Source organism: Nanorana parkeri, unplaced genomic scaffold, assembly GCF_000935625.1.
Source record: "Nanorana parkeri isolate BGI_ZX_2015 unplaced genomic scaffold, ASM93562v1 scaffold2131, whole genome shotgun sequence".
Lineage (NCBI taxonomy): Eukaryota > Metazoa > Chordata > Amphibia > Anura > Dicroglossidae > Nanorana > Nanorana parkeri.
Window position 1 is genome coordinate 83,329 of NW_017308399.1, and position 22,871 is coordinate 106,199.

At 43.8% G+C, this 22,871-nt stretch overlaps 1 protein-coding gene across 1 annotated transcript in view; it reads right to left on the reverse strand.

Moving 5' to 3' along the window:
• Positions 1–3,584: 3,584 nt before the first annotated feature.
• Positions 3,585–22,871, reverse strand: part of LOC108800780 (cytochrome P450 2A5-like) — a 22,218-nt gene continuing 2,931 nt past the window's right edge. Inside the window, exons 2-9 of the mRNA XM_018572780.1 lie at positions 21,547–21,709; positions 20,582–20,731; positions 16,153–16,313; positions 13,721–13,897; positions 12,491–12,632; positions 9,173–9,360; positions 3,893–4,034; positions 3,585–3,798 (exon numbers count right to left, since the gene is read on the reverse strand). Of these exons, the coding sequence (XP_018428282.1) occupies positions 3,587–3,798; positions 3,893–4,034; positions 9,173–9,360; positions 12,491–12,632; positions 13,721–13,897; positions 16,153–16,313; positions 20,582–20,731; positions 21,547–21,709 (1,335 nt within the window). The 3' untranslated portion in view covers positions 3,585–3,586. The remainder of the gene's footprint in view (positions 3,799–3,892; positions 4,035–9,172; positions 9,361–12,490; positions 12,633–13,720; positions 13,898–16,152; positions 16,314–20,581; positions 20,732–21,546; positions 21,710–22,871) is intronic.

Here is a 22,871-nt window from a genome sequence, read left to right on the forward strand (position 1 = left end):
TCCCAATCTACTGAGCCGACCTGTGATAGTCTCGTTGTCACAGGTCGGCTAGAACTATGAGGTGAGTGAAAAGCACTCACCTCATAGTTCTCCTTTAGACTGGGTTCCCACCTAGACGTTCGAAATATGTGTGTATGACGTGTATTTAACCGCGATTTGCAGCCCACAAAACGCGCGTCAAACGCGCGTTTACGAGGGCTATCCGGCTGTATCCTAATGGATATGCGCGGAAATACGCCCCAAAGAAGCTCCTGTACTTCTTTGGGCATAGGGCGTTTTTCAGCACGTTCCAACACGCTGAAATACGCCCAAGTGAGAACCATGCACATAGGAAATAATGGGATTTCACTTGCAGGGCGTTTTACAGCGCGTCGATCAGCGCTGTAAAACGCCCAGGTGTGAACCCGGCCTTAATGGCTCTAAAATTATTGCTCTCACTCCGTTTGCGGCGATATGCAACATGTGCGGCACGTAGGCGCACCTGACGCATATATGCGTGTGTATGTGGGGGGCGCGGACTTAAAAAAAATGTTTAAAAAAATAAATGTTATGCTTCTTTATTTTTTTTATTAATTTCATTTTTGTATTACTTTTTTTTTTTTCAATACAACTTTATTGCTATTACATGGGGGGCTAAGAAGCCCCCTATGGGATAGCCAATTTACATGACAGGTCCTCTTTAGGGAGACATCAGGGGTCTCCAAGACCCCTAATGTCACCTAGGGACCTCCAGAGAAGCTGATGAAGCAGAGATCGGCTTCATCAGCTTCTGTAGCTGGAGAGTGACACTGAGGAAGGAATAATATACATCACTTCCTGCATTCGGGGACTGAGAGGAGATCAAAGGGAGTCCGTGTATTGATCTCCTGTCACATAGCCGTGTCGGTCCTGGCCACATCAGGCACAGCGGATCTCAGGACCGGCAACGGCAGTGACAGCTTCCGATACAAGCGATCGTGCGTCTCTCGAGACGCTCGATCGCTTGATTGTAAAGCTCCCGGCCGGCCGTGTAATTACAACGGCCGGCCGTGAAGCTGCTCGTCGAGCTCCACTGTCTGCTCGTCACAGACGAGCAGACGAGTGGATTTTTCGAGCCCTGTATATATACATATATATATATTCCATGATTATCTTTATACCCTTCCAGTGGGGCTACCCCCGCACTGCCAGTGTTTACTATGCGTTTATATCTAGGGGTATAGTCAGGAGGACTTTAACTTACCTGACCCCCGCTCCCACTGTCTGAGTCCCTTGAGCTAGGGTGGAGAGAAGAAAGGTGAGCATTGACTGCCAGGGGGTGCGGTGATCAGGTAAGTAAAAGGAGCAGTTAACCCTTGCAGTCAATGCTCGCCCTTCTTCCCCTTGCTCTAGCTCGTAGACTGTCCCTTAGCCAATCATAAATAATAACTTTATTATTCTGTATTTTTGTTTTGCCTGTCTAACGGAAAGTATGTTAAAAAAGTTTAATTCTGTAAACAAAACTTTATTAACCTAAGAATGCTGAAACTTACAGGAACCAAACTATATTACACTAATTCTTTAGCAGTGATATGTGCTTTCAAGTGGTATTTCCATTGGGGTTTTTTTTGGTGGGGGCATTCCCTTTTATAATATGTGTATCATTACAGTGCAAGTAAATGTTAAACTGAAGCAGAGAACGATCAGGTAAATTTTTATGGCTCGCTGTATGTTCTCTACATTATTACCTGTTTAACTACATTATACCTCTGTATGCATTCCTATCTGTGTTGAAAGAGGACACATTTTTTGTTCCACTGCTCTTAATACTGAATTAAAAACATCATTTTGATCCCATCGGACTGAGTACACTTTTGCTAGCAAGCTTTGTCCCTATTTGCTACCACCACCAGGGTTATTTTTTTTTTGAAGCCCTTGTTGGGTGCACAAAAACAGACACCATAGCGAACAAAAACATTCATGTGAACACATACAAAAAATTGCAACACAAAGGGGTATGTCTAAATGGCCCATCGTCTGAAGAGATAGGGCCCTTCCCTGATCCCCCCCGGGGTGCAAGGCTTCTGACAGGGGCAAGGCAATCGTGTCCACCTGGCTGAGACCAGAGGCAGACCCATTCCTCAGCTGAAGCCAACTAAAGAGTACTAGGTTAGGGGCTCTCCTGAAGAGAGACCCCCCCCCAGTTCAGGAAGGAACTTGAAGGCCACACATTCTCCTCCTGGACTCCAGGGTAGCCCAGAAGACCCACACCCTCTATCCTGTAGGAGTGAAAAATATGCATAAAAAGTGAAGTGACAGACAAGGCGAGAAAAACAAATAAGTGCCAATGTGTGAGATAATGGCTAGCCCTTGCGGCTCGGTATATAAATGACCCCTGGTATAAACCAAAAGGCCTAGCACAAGAGGCGAGGTGCAGCAAAAGCAAAAAGTGTCATGGCCAATGTGCCTTTCACACAGTGGAGTCCCAAACCCATATTGATACTTGGGGGCCACTCCTGGGGTTACATGGCACTGCAGCTTCATGCCTTCCCAGCCCATGACCAGTCCAGGAAGCCCCGTTCCAATCAGGAGGCACTGGGCCCTGCCAGATCCTGGACACTGGGGAAGTATCTCGTAAGAGAGACATCACTGTTAGCACAGCAGGTAACTACATACATGTTTCAGATGACTGCAATGTTTTAACATGGTCTGATAAGAACCAAACTCATCCAGAGAAACTGGAAAGGTTTCTGTGCCCTTAGGTGATTAGCAGTAAGCATTTTCTTTCAGGATGGCATTGCTGGGACATGATGGTCAGAAAATCGGAGGACTGGCGGGTTGGGGTATGTTACCGAAGCATATACAGGGAAACTGGTCAGGTTCCTCTTGGATATAATAAGAGGTCATGGTGTTTGTACCCAAACTCTAAGAATGAGTATGCAGTGAGGCATGAAAGGAAAGAAGTGGAGTTATCTCACTGCATATCATCAAGTGATAGACTTATATATTTGGATTATAAGGTTGGGTGTTTGTTCTTTAATGAGTTGGGTGAAACAGTCACCTGTGCACCTTCACTATTCCCTTCACTGAGCCCCTCCATGCTGCTTTCATGCATGCAGGACATACAAAAATGAACAGGGTGAGGCTCATAACGGTATTTATACACAAGTTTCCTTCACTCTTCCATCACTCTATTCTTCCTTTGTCTAATGAAGAAATACCCAATATTTCCTGGTGGGGGTTGTGACAGTAGCAGCCGCTCCGAACAACTGTATGTCACCAACAAGAGACAATACGTAGCTCTGATGCAACCGAACCTTCACAAAGCTGTGACAATACCACAGGACAACAATCTCAGGCCAGGCTATTTTTAGATATGCTGTGTGAATGGGAACACATAACAAACATTTAGAGGGATTTTCTCAAATTTGACTGCAAAAGTGGAAATATATTTTAAGCTGTAGTGTCAAAGTATATAAAGAGTGTTGTTAAGACTTCTAGAGAAAAAAATTATATTCTGAGGAAATTGGTGTTTTAGTCTTTCAAGTAAAGCGTGTGAGAGGCCTACAGACCAATCGTTCATTGTAAGTGCTGAAAAGAGAATTTTCCTTCTGACTTTGTCCTCCTGTCATTGCCTTGTATGTCCATTTATCTTCTTTGTCCTGGGAATGGCTCTCAGATTGTAGGTAAGCCCTTGTTTTCGGAAGGTGCGTCGGAGCACATCCAGGTTGAACGTGTCTGTGGGGTTTTCAGGTTTGAACGAGAACTTCTGGAGCAAAGCAGTGAGAAAGAGGAAGATTTCCATCCGGGCCAAACTCTCCCCTGGGCAGATCCTCTTCCCTGAAACAACCCGAAAGCAGAGATAGATGAGACCATGTGACCACATTACAATGCAGAAGAAGGCACTATTAATTTTTTTATTTCTGTTTCTTACCTGTGGAGAAAGGAATCAGAGCTTCCTGTGGGCAGAATTTCCCATTCTCATCCAGGAAATTTTCCGGATTAAAGTCATAAGGTGCTTTCCAGTACTCCGGGTCTGCTAGTGCAGAAGTAAGGAGGGGAAATACGGTCGTACCCTGTAACATTATGACAAGGAAGATATTATGGCACCGGCAAATTTTATAAACATTCCTCTCAAGGAATCATTTCAACACATTTAGCCCAGCATTAGATCCAGGTCTTGGAAACACACTCACCACTTCTTATTGTGCAATTAGCAACTTTGAAAATATAAAAAATATTTTTCTTTATAATGCTTTACTGATAAATATACAGTAAGATAGTTTGGGGTTTCCCCCAAAGAAATGCAATCTCTAGCGCTTAAGAAGTTCTGACACTTGATCAGGGCTGTGCTGAGTCAATCACCATGTGATTTTAGCTGTGCTTGATTTCAAAAGTGTCCCCTTTACCATGAATCAGAAGATTCATGGTAAAGGGGACAAGATCAAGTGTAGTATCTGTTCTTATCAGTTGTCGGGAATTGAAAGTCTGCTGTCACCTAAGAGGGGTGGATGGACGGACCAGTAGATTCCTGGCGTAATTGGTAGGGAGCCAGATGAGGTTCCAGGCCCTCGGAGCTTTCGACCCTAGTTAATGGGTGGGCTCCGGCGGAGGGATCTCTGAAGGTGAACTATCTCCTGATGGGAATGGATACGAAGCTTGGTCGAGGCTAGAGGGTCGGGAGGCGGCAGAAGCCCGTGGTGTTGTGCCCCCTGGGGGTGGCGTCCCAGGGGTGCTCAGGAAGTCACTTGGGTGTGGGACCCCACATTGACTCACTGATCACTTGGTCACACACCACCTTGCATTTTCTGCACATCGCCTCTTGGACAGGCCTTATGGCTAGTCCGGGGCAATTTTTTTGCACTCGGCCCCTAAGGCCTGTCAGCGTGGTGCACTGGCACTTTAGTATTATTTATGCGCGATTGCACGTTTGGCTTTTTTTTCAAAAGCTTTTTGACCCACAGATTGCTGAAGGTGCAGATTTCTTCTGGGCCTATTCCTGATGCTGGGAGGAGATTCTGTGCCTCCTATGGGGTTCTCTGTCTCCTCCCACCCTGGAGGGGGGTTTCTCTTCGGGAGATCCCCCCTGCCTAGTACTGTGAGGGACCTGTTTCGGCAGGTCCCCAACGGAAATGGTCCACCGGCCTTCGGGTTGTCAGGAGCCTTGCGCCCCGGGGGGTCGGGAAAGTAGGTCCCTTCTTTTGAAGGACCTTGCACCCTTGTGCACGTTTTTGTGTGCTGTGATTTCATGGTTCACTTTTTTTGTTCACAGGGGGAAGTTTGTTTTGATGCACGTCCACGGGCTTCGAAAAAAAAAAAATGAATCAGAAGAGGAGCTGTTGAGCTCCATTATTCAGGAGTGGTGAGCAGCCAGATTCCTCCTACAACTGTATGCAGAACACTGTCATTTATCTGGGCTCTACAGTATCAAGTTTGTAGCTGAAATCAGCATTTTCCATCTCCATGCCACATAAAACACTTGTGCTCATCATCTGCATTATTTGCCGTCACAACTCCTACCACTTGTGGGATACTTGCCATCATCAATCATCATCTGTCCCACCACCTCTGAGATACTTGGAATTATATGCCATCCTTTGTCCCTCAACCTATAAGATACTTGGCATGATTCATCAAGTGTCCAACCACCTATTAAATTATTGGCATCATCATCTGTCATATCATATCTTATATCATACATCAATATGTACATATCATAATTGGCTTCATCCGTCCCGCACCTTTGAGATACGTGGCATTATTAATTACACTACCTCTGTCATACTTGGTATTATTTGTGTTCCTGATTGGGAAGTATACTTTAGTAAATTAACTTCTTCTTCTGTTGTTGCCATTTATGTGCGCTGTTCCTGGGAAAAGTGGTTGCACTTGACAAAAGTGCTTGGACTACCTAAGCAAAACCATCATATCAGACATTTGAAGATCAACTGTAGCTATGAATGATATGTTACCAGCTAGTTTTGTTATTTTTGTTGAAGACATCATTGGGGGCATTTCACTGCAGTATACAGGAGAATCTTACCGCACTCCTTACTGGTATGTCCCTTGCGGTGGGTGGTGTCGTAGTGACTGTGGAGGGCGCCGCTTCAGATTCAGGGGGGAATCTGAGGAAGGGACCCTGAGTGGCTCCGGATTGTTGCAATGCGACAAGATATGTGTGCATTAATAAAACGATCACTTTCTGAAGATTTGACCACGGTGTGCTGGTGATATATTTTACTATTTCACTGCAGTAGATAGGAGAAGAGTGCGGGGCCCTAGGGCAAATGGAGGAAACCTCATTAACTCCAGTCCTATTTGAAATACCAGTAGTGAGACTTCATTACAGTTGTCTGTTGTTATGATCACTGCAAACTTTACTGGGGCTTATGGTAGTTTTTCCTTTTGGCCAACATGTACCCAAGAGGTACTTTATTATTGTTACTTTTTTTTAAAATGTAAATGGATATTATTTAAGGTGTGTCACAGCACAAAAATAACCCATACATAGCTACTGTACATATTGCAGTTCCACAAGGTAAAAACAGATTTTACCGCATGCTATTGCAATGTGAACTGAAAAAAGTTTTGGATTTAGATACATTGTAAATGTTATAGAAAAAACAGAATATTCACAGAAAATGCAATACACATTTCCTTTAAAGTCTATGTAAACTCTAACAATGAACTTCTCTTATTTGCTGCCTTTTGGTCTGTTAAACATACCATTGAAAGATACAGGCAGACAGTACATTTCCAAAGGGTGATAGGGAGGTAAATATGTAAATTTTTAAAATAAGGTCAAATAGTTTAAAAGTTAATAGTTTACTAGAACATTCTGTATCTATACGCGGCATGGAGATACAATGTTTTTTTCAGACTGTCTGATCAGCAGAAATGCTGACCAAGCTGTTTAAAGTTCCCCATGTCCTGTCCTGTCATTAATATGTAGACGCCTAAATCCAGTAGATGTTTCATCTCGCTAACTTGTTTCAAAATGATAAACCTGTTAACCCTTCTATGAGCAGAGGCCATTGATGTGTGGATGCCCAATATGTGTCAATTTACCTGGACAATAATGCAAGGCCCAATTTGCACACCTGAGTCATTCTTACATTATTTCCTATTTTTTATTTTGGACACTATATTTTTTTAATTATTATAAGCTAACAAATGGTCGAAAATGTTTACATATCTGTTCATTTTAAACATAACAGATTTTTATATTTAAAAAAAAAGCTTTAAATTAATTAATTAATTTGGTTAATGAACTGGGACACCGGCAGCATGCCGGCTTCAGCTGTCACTGAGCCTCACACCGGGAGAGTAAAGCTGGCCATACAGCTATAGATTATCTGCAGATTTTCTATAGGTGTATGTCCAGCTTAAGCAAACCTCAAGTGATCACCAACTGTCTTGGTAATCACACGATTGGGAAACATACCAAATGGTTCCAACTGGTTAGTGACAGAGAAGTGCTGTCACTGGCAGCAGTATCTCACATTAAAGAGAGCGCACAGGTGCACATACCTAGTTCTAAAGTCAGGACATAATTTCTCGACAACCAAGATCACATGCTCTCTGGCTATTGGAAGTATTGTGATCACATATTTCTATGACCAACTCTTGCTGAGACTGCACAAAGTCTACTTACTATATATGCCACCAGCAATGAGCCTCCGAATCCGAAACCACACACTGAAACTGCAGAACGAGCGACGGCCATGTCGGCCCGAATATAGTTTTCGTATACTCGGGCATATGATACATTTGTTATTTCGGATTCGGATGAACCGCAGAATCAACTGAATTTCGTTGATTTGCAGGTTCGTCCGAATCAGAATGCACATGTCTATTTTCCTGCCCTCCCTTTGTTTGGGGTACTCCGTCCCCTGTTTTTTGCTACTTTTTGTCCCTTTATCACGACTCTGATGTGATGAATGCCTGCTCGGTTGCCAACCAATGGGGAGAAGCTTTCCTCCTTCAGGGTGCGCAGGCGCCCCTTTCATCCCTGTTCGGGACAATTTGGCTTTATATGCTGCGCTCCAGACACGCTCCCTGGCTGCCATGACAACGCCTGACATGGTCGCAGAATACATCTGCGGTACCGCCCATTCTTTTACCCCACTCGTCTGTAACACTGACAGCTCGCTCTCCCGCCATATATTTTTCTATATGTTGCTGCTGCTGCTGGAATGGATCTCCCCCTTGGGACACCTTGGTGAGCCATCCATCTATTCTGCTAGGCTACATGTAACATGGCCATCTGACTATTATGTGTACTTTCGATATGTTTCTCTATTTGTTTTGTTTTTGAAATTCTGGTGGGCTATGATGTCATTATGACGTCGAGGGGAGGTTCTTAGCACTTGTTTGTGTGGTGTAGGGAAAATAAAAAAGGTCATTATGTTTGCCCTGTGCGGTTCCGAAACGTTGGCTATATTATACACGTGGCGTTGTCTACAATAAAAATAACTTTTGGATTTATTCCATCCTGCGAGTGCTGGTGATCTTCATTGCTATTATTTCATTTTGGTCAAAGGTCTAAAATAAAGAAGAAATACTTACCCGATCTTTGGTTCTGCTTGTGCTGCTAGGGCTCTGTATTGGATGTTGAGGATGCCGAGGGACATTTCACCTCCGGAGTGGAAGGGAGAGAGATTAATGGTCACCACCATGGGACCGAGGATTGGGTGGGCATTTTGTCTTTATTTTACACCCTAGACCAAAACGAGCACTTAGCCCTTGTAGTGCGGGGGTAGTCCCACTGCAAGGGTTGAGTTTTCTAATGAACAGAGTTCTAGCCAGAGGCCATAAAGTAAAGTTGGGCAGCATGCACTCCATACATTGTACACCCAGAGAAGAATTTTTCAGGGAGAGATGACCGAGAGATGACCTAACACAGGAACAAATTAGCAAAGTCCACGGATTTCATTTTTTTTATAGTGACCCAAGGTGATATTATAGTTATAGGTGGACTCTGCTGGTCTCTCTCAACTACCCGCTTCCTAAGAAAACAATTCCAATCCAGACCAAACATGTCAATCTTTTGACGTGAAAATATCTGCTCTGTTGCTAAACCTTTCCTGCTATTAGGTTTAGGGCATAAGCAATTGATCTTTCAAGTTCCAATACTTGCTGAGACCCTTTAAAGACCAATGTCCAACCAAACTGACCTGAACACTCATCTGGAAAAGTGTCCATTGGTTCTCACCTTGGGGAGGATGAAGCCTCGGAAGTTGGTGTCCTCAGTCACTTTACGAGCAAGCCCCATTGGGACAATGTCTATATATCTCATCAACTCATGAATGACGGCATTGGTATACGGCATCTGGAAGCGGTCAGCTACGCAGGGCAGTCTGTCCATCACGATGACTGCGTCTATCTCCTCCTGTATCCTCTCTAAGAAAAGAATAAAATATCCCAAAGTTTAATCACCTAGCAAATAATGAAAAATATACATCTCTAAATATCTAAAATGTATAAAGATTATTTGCAATCAGTGAGGGTTGAATCTAGAAAATAATTAATTTACTTTTTTTTTAGTATGTCTGGATATTTGCAGGGGGATTCCTCTGCTATAAGGAAAATTCGCATGAAATGTAGGATTCTCTACCAACTTACCATGATTTGGATGCCATGTAGAGCAAAGTGACAGTGTCTATACAAAGGGTGCCCATTCATACTAACCTTGACAACGCTCTTCTGACTCCACTACTGAGCACTTCCAAGTATGGTGGAGAATGTGACCTCCTCACCTATGACAGTGCCCCTGCCTTGCAACCAATTTTAAGACCCATGCACTGTCAGATGACCTAGGTGACTCCTCATAGTCACTGACAGTGGCGGTTTGTGTGTCGGTTGTGATGGAGGAAGGAGGAGCAAGGGACAGAAGGCTGGATAAGAGTAAGGGGGTTGGGTGACCTTTGCAGAGATATTGTCACTTTGCCCTGCATTGGCAAGGGGACAATAACTCTTTAGTTGCCAATAGAGCATACCAACGAAACAGAGGATCTCAGTGAACCCAGTCTTTTTCTACTTAATCTACTAAGGCAGGAGTGCCCACAATGTTTCGTCCGGAGAGCTACTTTTCAAATGACGAGCTCAATTATATCTACAAACGACTAAATACCTGCGTTTAGGGGTGGGAGGGGGCGTGGCGGTGCATTGAAGTCAATGGCACCACAGCCACGCCCCTCACCCACAGTGCGATCACCTGCACCCGGAACCCAGGCACATTAGTGCCTGCGTTCTGGTCCAGTGCGATCTGCAAAAATGCTGCAAGCACTATTTTTGCAGATCACACTGGAACGGAATGTACGCACTAATGTGCCTAATGTGAGGCCAATCAAACTGTGGGCGGAGGTCATGGCTGCGGTGCAACCACACTCCCCCTCCTGCCCCTGAACGCATTCCAGTGCGTTCTAGAGGCACGTCCGTCCTATCCTCCCGCGGTGCTCGTGTGGCCTATGTTGCACGCGAGGAGAGGTGTCCTGCCCCTTTCCGTCTGCGGCGTCTGACACATTCAGCCGGCAGCCGCACAAGCACCTTGGGAGCATAGCAGTAACCAGCTCCTTTTGCACACGTGGCAAGAAAAAAAAAGGTGCCCCCCCCAACAGGCATGTGACCCCAACAGGCCCCTGGAGGCAGCACCCTGCCTCCAGGATTTTTTACTATTTGTTATTTTAATTATTATTATTTTTTTTATTTTTTTTTACTGTTGGGGGGCTTTGGGCAAATATTAGGGGTCTAAACAGCCCCCTGATATTTCCCTTTTAAAATAGAAAAACAAAGTCCTCAATCTCTTTTTCTGCAGCCTCTGTTCTAAATGAATGGAAAGCACAGAGGCTTCCCATTCATTCAGAAAATATTTACTATCTCCAGTTTCTGAATGGGGAGGAGCCTCTGTACAGAGTGCTTCTCCCCATTGATAAACTCATGAATGAACAGGAAGTGATGTAAATCACATTGGGTTCATTCATAACTGGGGATGTGTCCCCAGTTATTTACAAACACTGGAGTGATCAGTTGGATCCGAGGAAAAGTGAAGCTGCAGTCGGCGGGACGGGACGGAGCCACTATCACTGCAGCACGCAGAGCGGTGAGGAGAGAGAGAGCATTCGGGATCCGAATTTCCAAATTGCATTCGGGAGCTCTGAACCGTCACTGCGGCTGTTGGAGGAGCCTGAGGGCTAGCCTCCTTCCTACTGACTATGGACCTAGGACTATGGAGACCCCCCTCAGACCTCTTGGGGTTACAATGAACCATTCTCCTAGGTATATGTATGGAGGGATGTACTGCATATTTTCCCTGGCATTACATTTAAGTGACCCTGTGTATTATAGGTACAGGCTGTGAATCCAGCAGCACTGAAGGGGGATAATTCTGGATAATTCTAGTTTATTGTTGTATTGTTGTATTGTGTTGATGATGGGATTAAGATAGCTGATTCTAGGAGTAGCTGACTCCGGGTGTAGATGAGTAGATCACCATATGATACACTCAGGAGTTAATCCCATCACATGTGTCTCCTCTCTACCTATTCATTCATTAAGGCATCGGGGAGGGGATGTCTGTTTGCATGCTGTTCATTTGATTGCGTTATGTTTTTAGACGTCCAGAACTGTATATATACTGAGACGGTGTTCAATAAAATCAGTTCTTGGTTTCCTCTTCAACATTGGTGTTGTCTGATGATTGAGGAGGTTAGCGCTCTGTCCTAAGATATTGGTTCTGTCCAATAATTAGGCAGGTTTGGGCTGAGGACATTGGAATTCGGGTTCCAGCGGAGAGGAAGCTGATTTCTGATGGAGGTACCCAGTCGGGGTACCAGGCGGTCCATCACAAACTCCAGAATGCCATTCGGCTCTGGGAGCCATATACATATATCAGTAAAGCTGAGGCTCCCAGACTCGAATGGCACTCGGGAGCTCCCGAATGCAATTCGGAAATTCGGATCCCGAATGCCATTCGGGTCTGTATATACTGTATATGGCTCCCATGTTGTCGTAACGAAAATTTGTATTCAGACCCATTCGGATGCATTAAACCGAAAAACACATCTGATTTGCTACAAAAGTCACATGTCCGATTCAGTTTAGTTTTTAAACGGGGTCTGAAATTCGTTCAGAAACGGTGATTCAGATTCAGACACATTCGGATGCATTGGGATACAGATATTCAGATGTGCCCAAATGTCCGAATTTCGGAAAATTCATATGAATTTTCATTCGGAACAAAACAAATCGCACATGTCTATTTGTCATAGAAAACAGTGGCTGCCTGATTCCTTGATGGCCAGTGACAAACAGACAGGATTTCTCTCTGGGCATGCTGTCCGGCTATGTGCAGGCTACAGCAGCCAAAAGTCACATCAGTCTGCATCTGGCGGACTACGTTCTCATATAGTTTGGGCAAGGAAAGTGACAGTGAGAATATGGAAATCTTCACCATCAAAGTGCCACCACCCCTAACCTACAGATGTGCTGAGCGCATTGTGATTGTTTCTCCATTGATCAATCAGAGCCTTACCTTGGATGTCCGGGTGTTTTATCATCACCAACAGGCTGAATTGCACATTGTTGGCTGTCGTTTCTGTCCCAGCAAGGAACAGTTCGAAGACGGAAGCCTGCAGATTCTCTTGGCACAATTCGCTGCTTCTCACATCTTTCTCCTGCAATTTAAAACTAGAATCATGAATTTCAGTCTGTGCAAGGCTAAAAATAGGCAGGCTTAGTCCCCTTTAGCAGGAAGGGTTATATGTATACAGGGTTTGGTCATTGAAAAGGAAGGGACAAAGAATGGGCGAGAGAGGAGCTCAGAGAGTCCATGGGTGGGTTTGGCGTAAGCTGTAGGTCATATGAAGTACCATGCAGCTTCCCCTTTGGGGCAAGCCTGGAATTTTATCTACTAGTAGAGCATATCCGGATAGCTGAGGCGGAATGGAAAAAGGCTTGAATGAATCCACCCTAGCATTTGGCAATGGATCTGTATTGGAGCAGCACAGGAATGTGTACTAACACTTGGATCAATCTACTCATGTTCGTCGGATTGTTCGTGTACAACTTCCCATTCTGTCAAAATACTAAAGTAAATAGTAAAGAAGTTGGACTTGGTCTCTTTCTTATTCTTATGTAATGGAGGGTAAGCCTATAGATGGTGACTTTGTGACTAATTCAGGTTGGAAAATGTGTGGTGACATAGTATTTCAGGGTCCTCCTGCTTGGTGGTGGTAAGCAGGACCCCCCCAAGTCTACTATGCACCAAATGACCTGAAATCCTAGCGTATTAGGCCTGGAATCATGGAAAAATTAGCGGTCTATCATGTGCATGCAATAAAATCTTTTCGCAACATGGCCTGAAGGTCAAGTGCAGTGCAGGCGGTGCAAACTGGTCACTAACCGCCCATCGCTGGAATTGTTTTGTCCATAGGCCCAGCACTGAAAATGGCTCAACAACCCCTCATAAGAGGCTGCTGCAACTTCCTGCTGAACTATCTTATATTACAACAACCCACCAAACTAAGAACCCCAACAACAAGGAATCCAGTGCTCCTCAATCCTACAATTTCAGACAAAAAAAACCTGACTGAGGTTCTAATGCTTCCTACTTTTGAATAGGGGTGGGAAACCTTTGCATGATTCCGTGTCATATGCAACAGAAAACAAATGACTATCTCAGACGTCTCACTGCATTTCAGAATATTCTGGTGGAGAAGCTTGTGATACTTCACATTTCAGTGTCTTGTATATGTCCTGTTACCTTGTTGGCCTGGATGAGGAAGCAATCTATGAAGTCTCGGGGGGACTCTGGATCCAGGGTTCTCCGGTGTGATTCAATTTCCTCCCTGATGAAAGATTTCACATGCTCGCAGTCTGCAAACACCTTCTGATGGGGACCTGGAAGATGCTTCATTAGACTGTCAAACGCAGTGTATGCCTGAGCGGGGTTAAGAGCACAGATATTTATCACATACCACAGATTTATATACATACTCTTAAAATTGGACTTTAAGCAGATAAAAAATACACATGAATGCATCTTTGTAAATATGAATACATCATTAAATGTTTTTTTTCTCTAAAGTATCCTCTGCAGTTCCTGGACTGCAGAGTTTAGAATGGGTGAGGGAGAAGCAGCACAAGGAGTCAATCAGGTTCGCTGCAGTGCAAGAAACAAGCTGCTAGGAAGAGAAAGTGGAGTGACAGAGAGATGAGCTCATCAGTGTGCTCCTTTTCCTTTTCCTTTTCCTTTCAATGTCCAATATGGGGCAGCACGGTGGCGTAGTGGTTAGCGCTGCTTCCTTGCAGCACTTGGGGTTCCTGGTTTGAATCCCGGCCAGATCACTATCGACAAGGAGTTTGCATGTTCTCTCTGTGCATGCTTGAGTTTCCTCCATGTACTTAAATTTACTGCCACACTCCAAAGACATGCTGGTAGGTTGATTGGCCCTGCATGTATGCACATGAGATATGGACCTTAGAGTGTAAGCTCCTTAAAGGAGAACTATGAGGTGAGTGAAAATCACTCAGCCTTGTAGTTCTAACTGACCTGTGACAATGAAACAGGTCGGCTCAATAGATCGGGAAGTGAGTGAACACATACTGTCTCACTTCTCAATCATCTCCCTGCAGAGAGCAGTGACTGTCACTCATGGCTCCCTGCAGGGATTCCCCTGATCCTCCAGTGCTGACTGGCAGAACAGTTGGGGTGGGTACAGCTGGCTCTGCCTCTAGATAGGTAGAGCCAGCTGTCACTCACGCAGCTGGGCGGATCCAGACAGTAATGTCGGGATCCGTCCCGGCTCTGGCGTCTCAGTATAACGTGAGCTGTAGCTTGTGGTATACTGAGCTTTGGGTGACGGGAGGACGCTAGTTTGTGTCTTTGGATAGGGGTGTCCAAACTCCGGCCCTCCAGCTGTGGTGAAACTACAAATCCCATGATGCATCTCTCTCCGGGAGTCGTGGCTGTGAGAATCTTGCAATGCCTCGTGGGATTTGTAGTTCCACCACAGCTGGAGGGCCGGAGTTTGGACACTGCTGCCTTAGGAGAACTATGGGGAAAAGCCCTGACCCCATAGTTCTCCTTTAAGGGCAGGGACTGATATGAATGTGCACTGTGTAAATTGTCAGCGCTATATAAATGTCAATAATAAATAAATAAATGAATTACAGGGTAGGGGTGGACAGGAGTTCTGTAAGTAAAAGTGAAACTGCAGCAAAGGGGTTCGGTCGGGGGGTGGGGTGCTGTGGGCAAGTAGAGAGTAAGAGAATGATGGAAGGAGTTAGAGGCTGTGCTGTCGCTGTTCCTCCCTCTGGCCATTCATGTCCTTAGTGGCTTCCAACTGCTGCTGAAGTAAAGGAAAGGGAAGACTGACCACCTGATATTATAGTTGCCTGCATATTGTAACAATTGTCCATTAGTCACCCACATATTGTAACAGTTGCCATTTGTAGCCCATGTATTGTCAGGATTGCCCGATTGTAGGACACCACCCTAAATCAGACACCTCAGGTTCAAATAGAGCAGTGACTGTCTACTGAGGGCCACAGCTTTTAAATTTCAAAGAAAGAAGATAACACTTCTGTAATTAACATGATAGCCACAATTGCACCTAACATTTTATGGCATGGATGTCTCCGTGTTACCTACATGATCTTTGGAGCAGTAAGTTTGTTTGCTAATTATTGATGCCTATCCTTTTGAAATGGCTGACCTATTTTTTTTTAAGCTAGTCATGTAATCATTTCTAATATGTTCTAAGGAAAACCTGTCAAAAATGGAGGTTACCATTACTGACCCCTCTATATGAAAATGCTAGCTGCTTCCTGGCTTTTATGCTCACCCTGGTGTGGTTGAGGGCTCATTCACATGATTGTGTCTCGGTAATGTGCACGTTACCACAATGCACGTTACATGAAATGGTGCAACATAAGGTAATTCATTCTGAATGGTGTCCTAACGCACCTTGCCAATGGACATGCAATGCAGCACAGCACACCGGACTGATCTGAATTGCGGCAAAGCACAGTATTGTGTGTTTGCTAATTCATCTCAATAGTATGAGTAAGCGCTAATATAGTAGTGATGCCTGGAGGTCAGAATGACAGCCTGACAATCAGCATTTTCATGAGGAGGTCAGCCACATACTTTTCTCAAGTGTACTTTATGTCAATGATGTTAAAAGCACTGACCAATCCTAGACGACTTCGAAGGAAAGTAAACAGATTGTTAACTATGGAAAGAAATTTCAGGAAGGTCTCGTCCTCGTAGTCCCAGCGCCGGCCGAACACCACCAAATTTATCACGTTGTTCACTGCACGTCCGACAACTGCCAGAGGATTGAACGCTTCACCTGGGGATGTAGGCAATAGAGTGTAAAGAATATACATATATAGATGAATATAACCTCTTCATGACTGTGCCCTTGATATGTTTGCATTTGAGCATCAATCCATTTACTTACTATACTTTAGAATAGATGCCAGCTTACTGTGGTGTTCAAAAACGGGGCAAATCTACTGTATTGTAGGAAATGTTACAATGTTCTTCCCCTAATCATCCACCATGACAGTTCACTAGAGAGATAGTTTCACCCACCGGCAGGAAACACAAGATTTAGAGCGTTTAAAAGGGCTCCCAGGAGCTAGTAACCTCAGTTCTTGTGTTTCCTGCCAGCTCCTAGTTTGTTGCTGTGGGTTGGCCACAGTGCAGAGTATATTTAAGGAAATCATGGCAAAACTGATAGGGATCGAATGATGATGGTAAACTAAGTCCAAAACATTAGGAAGCCACCACCCATGGGGCACCCTGCGAAAAGATACATTTGCGAAGACCCCATATAGAAACTCATTCTTCTCCTTGTCCTTAGGGTGGTTCGAAAGGCTTGCATGCTCTTTCAAACTTGGTGAGACTTCAAACTTGAAAATGCATTTCCACCAACTATTCTACTAGGAAAGGTTAAAAGTAAAGCCGTCTCAGAACAATGCAAAGTGATCCTGGTAGCCACCCTTTGGTTAAGGAGGGTATGATTCTCTCTACTTCAACAAATGGCAGAGGACACTTCAATAATCCTCCGCTGCAAGAGGGATAATCATCTACAGTGTCAAATTGTTTACCCAAAACTCTGGAAGCTACAATTGTTGGCCTGGATCCTGAATGGAAAATCCTTAAGAGAATAGATCTATCAGACAAGGTAACTGACCCTAATAAAGTTTCTTCATACTAACTAGATTTACTCTTACAAAGTGTGCAATAAGTACTTTATCCATATTCTTAGACAATAGTTTAGCAAAATCATCCCTTAGTCCAGGGTCTAGCTGTGCTGAAACTACAAATCCCATAAGGCATTGCAAGCCACAGACATGACTCCCAGAGGCAGAAGCATGATGGGATTTGTTGTTTCAGCACAGCTGGAGAGCCAAGGTTGCCTACCTCTGCCTTAGTCACATGGTTTTTCAGGGCCTTAAAAGGACGAAAACTGCTGCAACACCTGACAGCTATTTCATGAGATATCCCAACATGGATGGCCTAATAAAGCCACTCTTCACATCCATTATGCAGTTGACTATGAAGTTAGTATTTCTAGTAGCTATCATTTCGGCCTGCTGGGTCAGTGAAATTCATGCACTCTCGATAAAGAAACTGTTCCACACTCTGATGCAAGATATGGTAATACTTAGGACAGACCCAGCATTCCTCCCAAAAGTGGTAACTAGTTTCACAAAAAGTCAAAAAGTTGTACTACCCCTTTTTGCCACAACTCTACTGACAGCAAAGAGACCAAATTCACCTATATAGACATACAGAGATACATTATTTAATACATCAAAAGCACCGGGGACTCCCGATCCAGTGCCCTACTCATTCTTATCAAGCAACCTAACAAAGAAGAGAAAGCTTCAAAGTCCACAATGTGTATTATTTTGTGCCTAGTTTGTTTTTGTAGTCCTAAATTACTGAGGCTGCTGGGTCCTCCACTGTAAACTCCATGCATCTTGGGTTTCCTGCAGGTAGGCAGAACCATCTCCCTAGTGAACCACCCTGGTGTTCTGTAGTCCAGCAGGTGAGAACTGGGCAGGGCTGGCAACACTGCTTGGGATTTCATGCAGTAAAGGCAGTGTTGCCAGATCACTATAGGAAGTGAGGAGCTCAGTGAATTTCGGGCAGGGTCACTAAGTTATTTTCCTGTAACTCCAGGAATAGGATAAACATGTATTGCATACACATATATAAAAAATTAAATCAGGATTTCTGTCAAGGGTAAAATAAACAGCAGTTATATTTCTCTTATCCCTTGCTCCTGTAGGCTTCCTCTCAGCTGCATGACCAGTCCCCTGAAGCCACTTCTCTTCACACTCCATTGGTCAAAGGCATTATCATCTACAAAGCAGGACCATCAGTCAGGACCTGCACACAACCCAGATCATCAGAGAGAAGAGGAGAGCATTGGCTGTCAGGAGGGGCTTGTGGTGTTGGGATTGTAGGATTGAGGTATAAGGTAAATACAACTGATATTTAGGTTCCTCCAAGACCAAAATGAGCATTTAACTCTTGCAGTGAGGGTAGGGTGAGAGTGGTTACTTTTGATTTTATTAAATATTAATTTTATTTAATCCAGCACCAGAGTCTGGCCAATACAATCTCTTTCTTCAATAAAAAAACTGAGGGCTTCTAATACTTTCCTAATAATACAAATATTTTCTTCCCCTCCCTTCTGATGTCTTCATGTGAAGTTTCTGTCACAGGCGGAGTTTACCTTGTATGCTGGAGTGGAACCCAATAGCAGAGAACAGTACTGGGTACAAGTCCATAGTGAAGCTACAATATGGAAAGTCCAAAGGTTTTGTCAGAATGCGGTCCGGGTTGGGGCAGGCAGCAAGTATCGAGAATGAGAAGTCAAGCCGGGGGTCAGTAACCAGGGAGTCCGAATGGTGGGAAAGGGAAGCAGGAGAAGAAGGAGATAACGCTTCGTAGCTGCACCAGATACAGGCAGAATAACTCAGCAACAAGTCAGGGCTCCGACTGGAATTTAAACCCAGCAAGGTCCAGGAACACCCCTGTTGTCAGAGCAATGACGAAGCTTCCAAATGCCGGGAGCCAATGGGATGGGGAGGCCCTTCCTGCGAATGGCCAACACCCGAACTGACTAATAGGCCACGTGCACTCCCATGCTCACTTGCGCGCTCCTGCAACCGCAACCCTGCCGCCGGGCGCCATAACAGTAGTAGAAGGATCCTACACCCTGCGCCATGCCTGCCAACACCCAGGTAAAGGGGCTCTCCTGGCCCCATGACAGTTTCAATCAAAGAAAAAAATGATAGAGGAAAAATACATACATAAAATTTCCCCTAAACAACTTTATTTAAATATAATTTATATTCTGTTGTTATCGTGGGCTCCCATGTGTTTGATAACTGACATTTAATAAACACAATTACTTTAGACATGTGTTTATCAAAGTATGTTAGAAAAAACCCAAAAATGATGGTATATGTAAATGTCACTGTCAAATTTTGATTCCATTGACTGCTTTCAAGCTCCATCTACTGAGCCAGCTCCTCACCCATAGTTGTACCTTATGCAACAATGGGTGAGGAGCACCAATAATAAATTAAGAATATTGTGTTTTCATGATAAATCCATTCTTCTATTGATAGTAACGTTAAAAAATTGTAGCACATTTTTAGGGGGTTTACAGGTACCTCCTTCTTCAGGCCAGCAAAGTAACCAAAGCATCTTAACCCTACACCCAAAAAAAAAAGACAAACCATTTTAAGAGCCCCAATGAAGAGGGTACCTGTAAAACTCTCCAAATTACTTTTTAGTTACTTTCAATAAAGGCATAGATTGATTGACAAGCTCTTTGAAGTATATAACTTTATAAGCTCTGCATTCAAAGTTGTGTAAAATGCATTTCTGAAGAGCCTCATAAGACGGCTTCCTTCGTGAGCAACCATCAAGTATATTCCACTTTACTGAATGGTCCTGACAATGGATCCTCCCTTATATCCACTACCGTCTAACATGCCTACTAAAAATTCACATGGCCTGCCTGTTATATTATGACATATCATAGTTACATAGTTACATAGTATTTGAGGTTGAAAAATGGTCCATCAAGTTCAACCTTTGTGTGTCTTTGTGTGATTGTGCATGTATGTTTGTGTACATGAGAGTACCTGTTCCCCGGTATGTGACGGTCTCTGAAGAAGGTATCTAAATGCTTTTTGAATTATTCAATACTCTCTGCTGATACCACTGCTTGTGGCAACGAGTTCCAAAATGTAACCGCTTTAACTGAAAAGAAGCCCCTACACCCTTTGTGGTTAAATCGTTACTCCACAAATTTTAGGTGGTGGCCTTTAGTCTTTGTTAGGGAGTTTATTCTAAAATGTTTATTGCTGATGTTGCCATCACCACTAAACATTTTGTACATCAAAATCATGTCCCCTCTTAATCGCCGCACTTCCAGCGTGAAAAAGTTTATATTTAGCAATGTTCAGCCCCTTAATTAGTTTTGTTGCCCTTCTCTAGACTCTCTCTAGCTCAAGGACATCCTTTCTGTGGATTGGTGACCAAAACTGAACCGCATATCAATGAATTAATTTCTCCTAAACTTACCTCCAATATCATCTATAGCCTTTATTAGGTGACGGGATTCCTCCTGCACTCGCTCCTCCATTGATCGCTTCCCCATTCCAAAATTTCTAAGGGCTGTCACCGCAAACCGTCTAACCTGCTGCCATCGTTCACCATTGGTGGTGACAATACCTAAATATGGAAGAAAACATTCATCTGTTTGGTGCTGCTTCTCACAAAATACTGTTAGTGCTCCAGGATCTTGTCAAAATGTCTTTTGAGTCACCTCTGTACACATCCTTTTATCCTGACAACTTTCCCACAGTTAGAATTGCTCCTCCGTTGGGGAACATGAGAAGGCGTGTGTAGTTTGGTTACACTGACCAGGATTTGGTAATCAAAGAAACTGGCTAAGAGACTGAGAAGAGAAAACTCTAGAATTTCTCATGTTACATTTTCAATAATAAAGTATTCTTAATAATAAAGGAAATGAAAATTCAATGGTACTCCCGTAGTAGGACCAAGCAGTACTCATTTTTCACTTCCTTTCTGCAGGTGGAAAATTCAAGAGGGTCCACCCGAAAGTGATATTTTAGCCACAGGTAGACTGAGTCAGCCCCTAATTTCTTATTTGTCTTGGAAACTCCAACAGTGAGATCTCCCTACCATAAATCCTGACTATTCATGTCCACCATGATGTTTTTAGTGTTCCTGTTTCTCCATTTACATTCTTGTCAATGTAAAATAAATGACAAATCCAGGAGAGATGCTGTACATAGGGTACAGCAGGTGTGTAGTAGACCCAGGAACTGAGTGCAGCAATCTCACCTATGGAGTTCCTGAAGGATAGACTACTCTGTCAGCATCTACAAACCCAGAAATATCATTTGTTGGTGGACAAACAACTTTAATGCATTTGTATTTAGCTTTTTCTCTTGGTGCTTGGAGGTATAATACATGTCAGGGAAAGATCCATATATACAGTTTATATATTTGTTTTTTCTTACCATAACCTTGTGCCAGTCTCCCTGACACCGCTAAGTGTCCACGGGCGCTGAATTGATGAGAGTAGTTGATCAGGGCTTCTTTAATAACTGTATATCCACAAAGCACAACCACTGGTTTAGAACCCAACCAGACAGTGAAGATGGGTCCATACTGCTTGGCCAGCTGTAAGAGAGTACACATATACATTGAGTGGCCAGATTATTATGACCACCTGACGCTTGTAGGCAAATTAGCTATAATTTGGCGCTGAAGTTGCTAGAGGGCCAGACCATTATAAATAGGGAAGCGGGTTGTTTACCACGACAGTAGAAGTGATTTTTTTCTGAAGATACGGGTAAACAACGCGATTTTAACAGCCTTTGAACGCGGGATGATTGTTGGCGCTCGGAGCCATGGAGCGAGTATCAGCAAAACAGCAGAATTTGTTAAATGTTCAAGAGCAGCTGTTGTTAAAGTTTTTAAAGCCCGGCCTGTCAGCCGAAAATCTGGGTCTGAACTTGCGTATTGTGGCCATCAGCGACTAGTCAATGTTAGGGCAGAACGGAGAGTGGCAAGACTGGTACAAGACAACAGAAGGGCAACAGTGCAGTGTCAGATTCCTCGCATCACTTTTCAACATCTCGTGGATTTACGAGGCGGCCCAACTAAGTCATCTCGTGGAGTCATCTCGTGGCCCAACGAAGTACTGATGGGCTGGTCATAATAATCTGGCCACTCAGTGAATATCTAATGGTTTATTGTACTTTGTCCAATTTCCATTAATCTCCATTCACTGACCAATCCACAAAACAAGTCTGTATCCAGACTTAAAGGAAAGGGCAATGCATGGAACGATTGATAAGGAATAATTAAAAAAGATCTAAGCCTAACTTGATGACAATTGTATTTTGCTAAAGCACTGCATATCAAACAATTGGCATTGTTTTTACATTTTTCTATACTTTGTATCTCAGTGCTGCTAATCTCCTCCAGCCCCTTTCAGCCCCATCCTGCCTACATGTACTTCCTTCAGCATCTGATGCATGTCATTGCTCTGTGCTGGCTTCCTAAATTGCAAGCCCTCCAATTGTCTTAGATCCTACAGTATTGTCCCAGTATCCATTGGGTACAATACAACGAAACAAATAGCTGGTCACTGGGCCAAGCTTTATACCATCAAAATGAATGGGCCAACTTGTTCACGTAATAGCCTACAGCTTGGCTCAGCATTCACCTATCTATTTGTATTATGACACGTCTTGGTCAACCACTGGGGCATTTTTCACCCCTTTGACTTCAGTCACCAGGACATTTTTTCTTCCTAATGATCACTGATGCGGGGGGG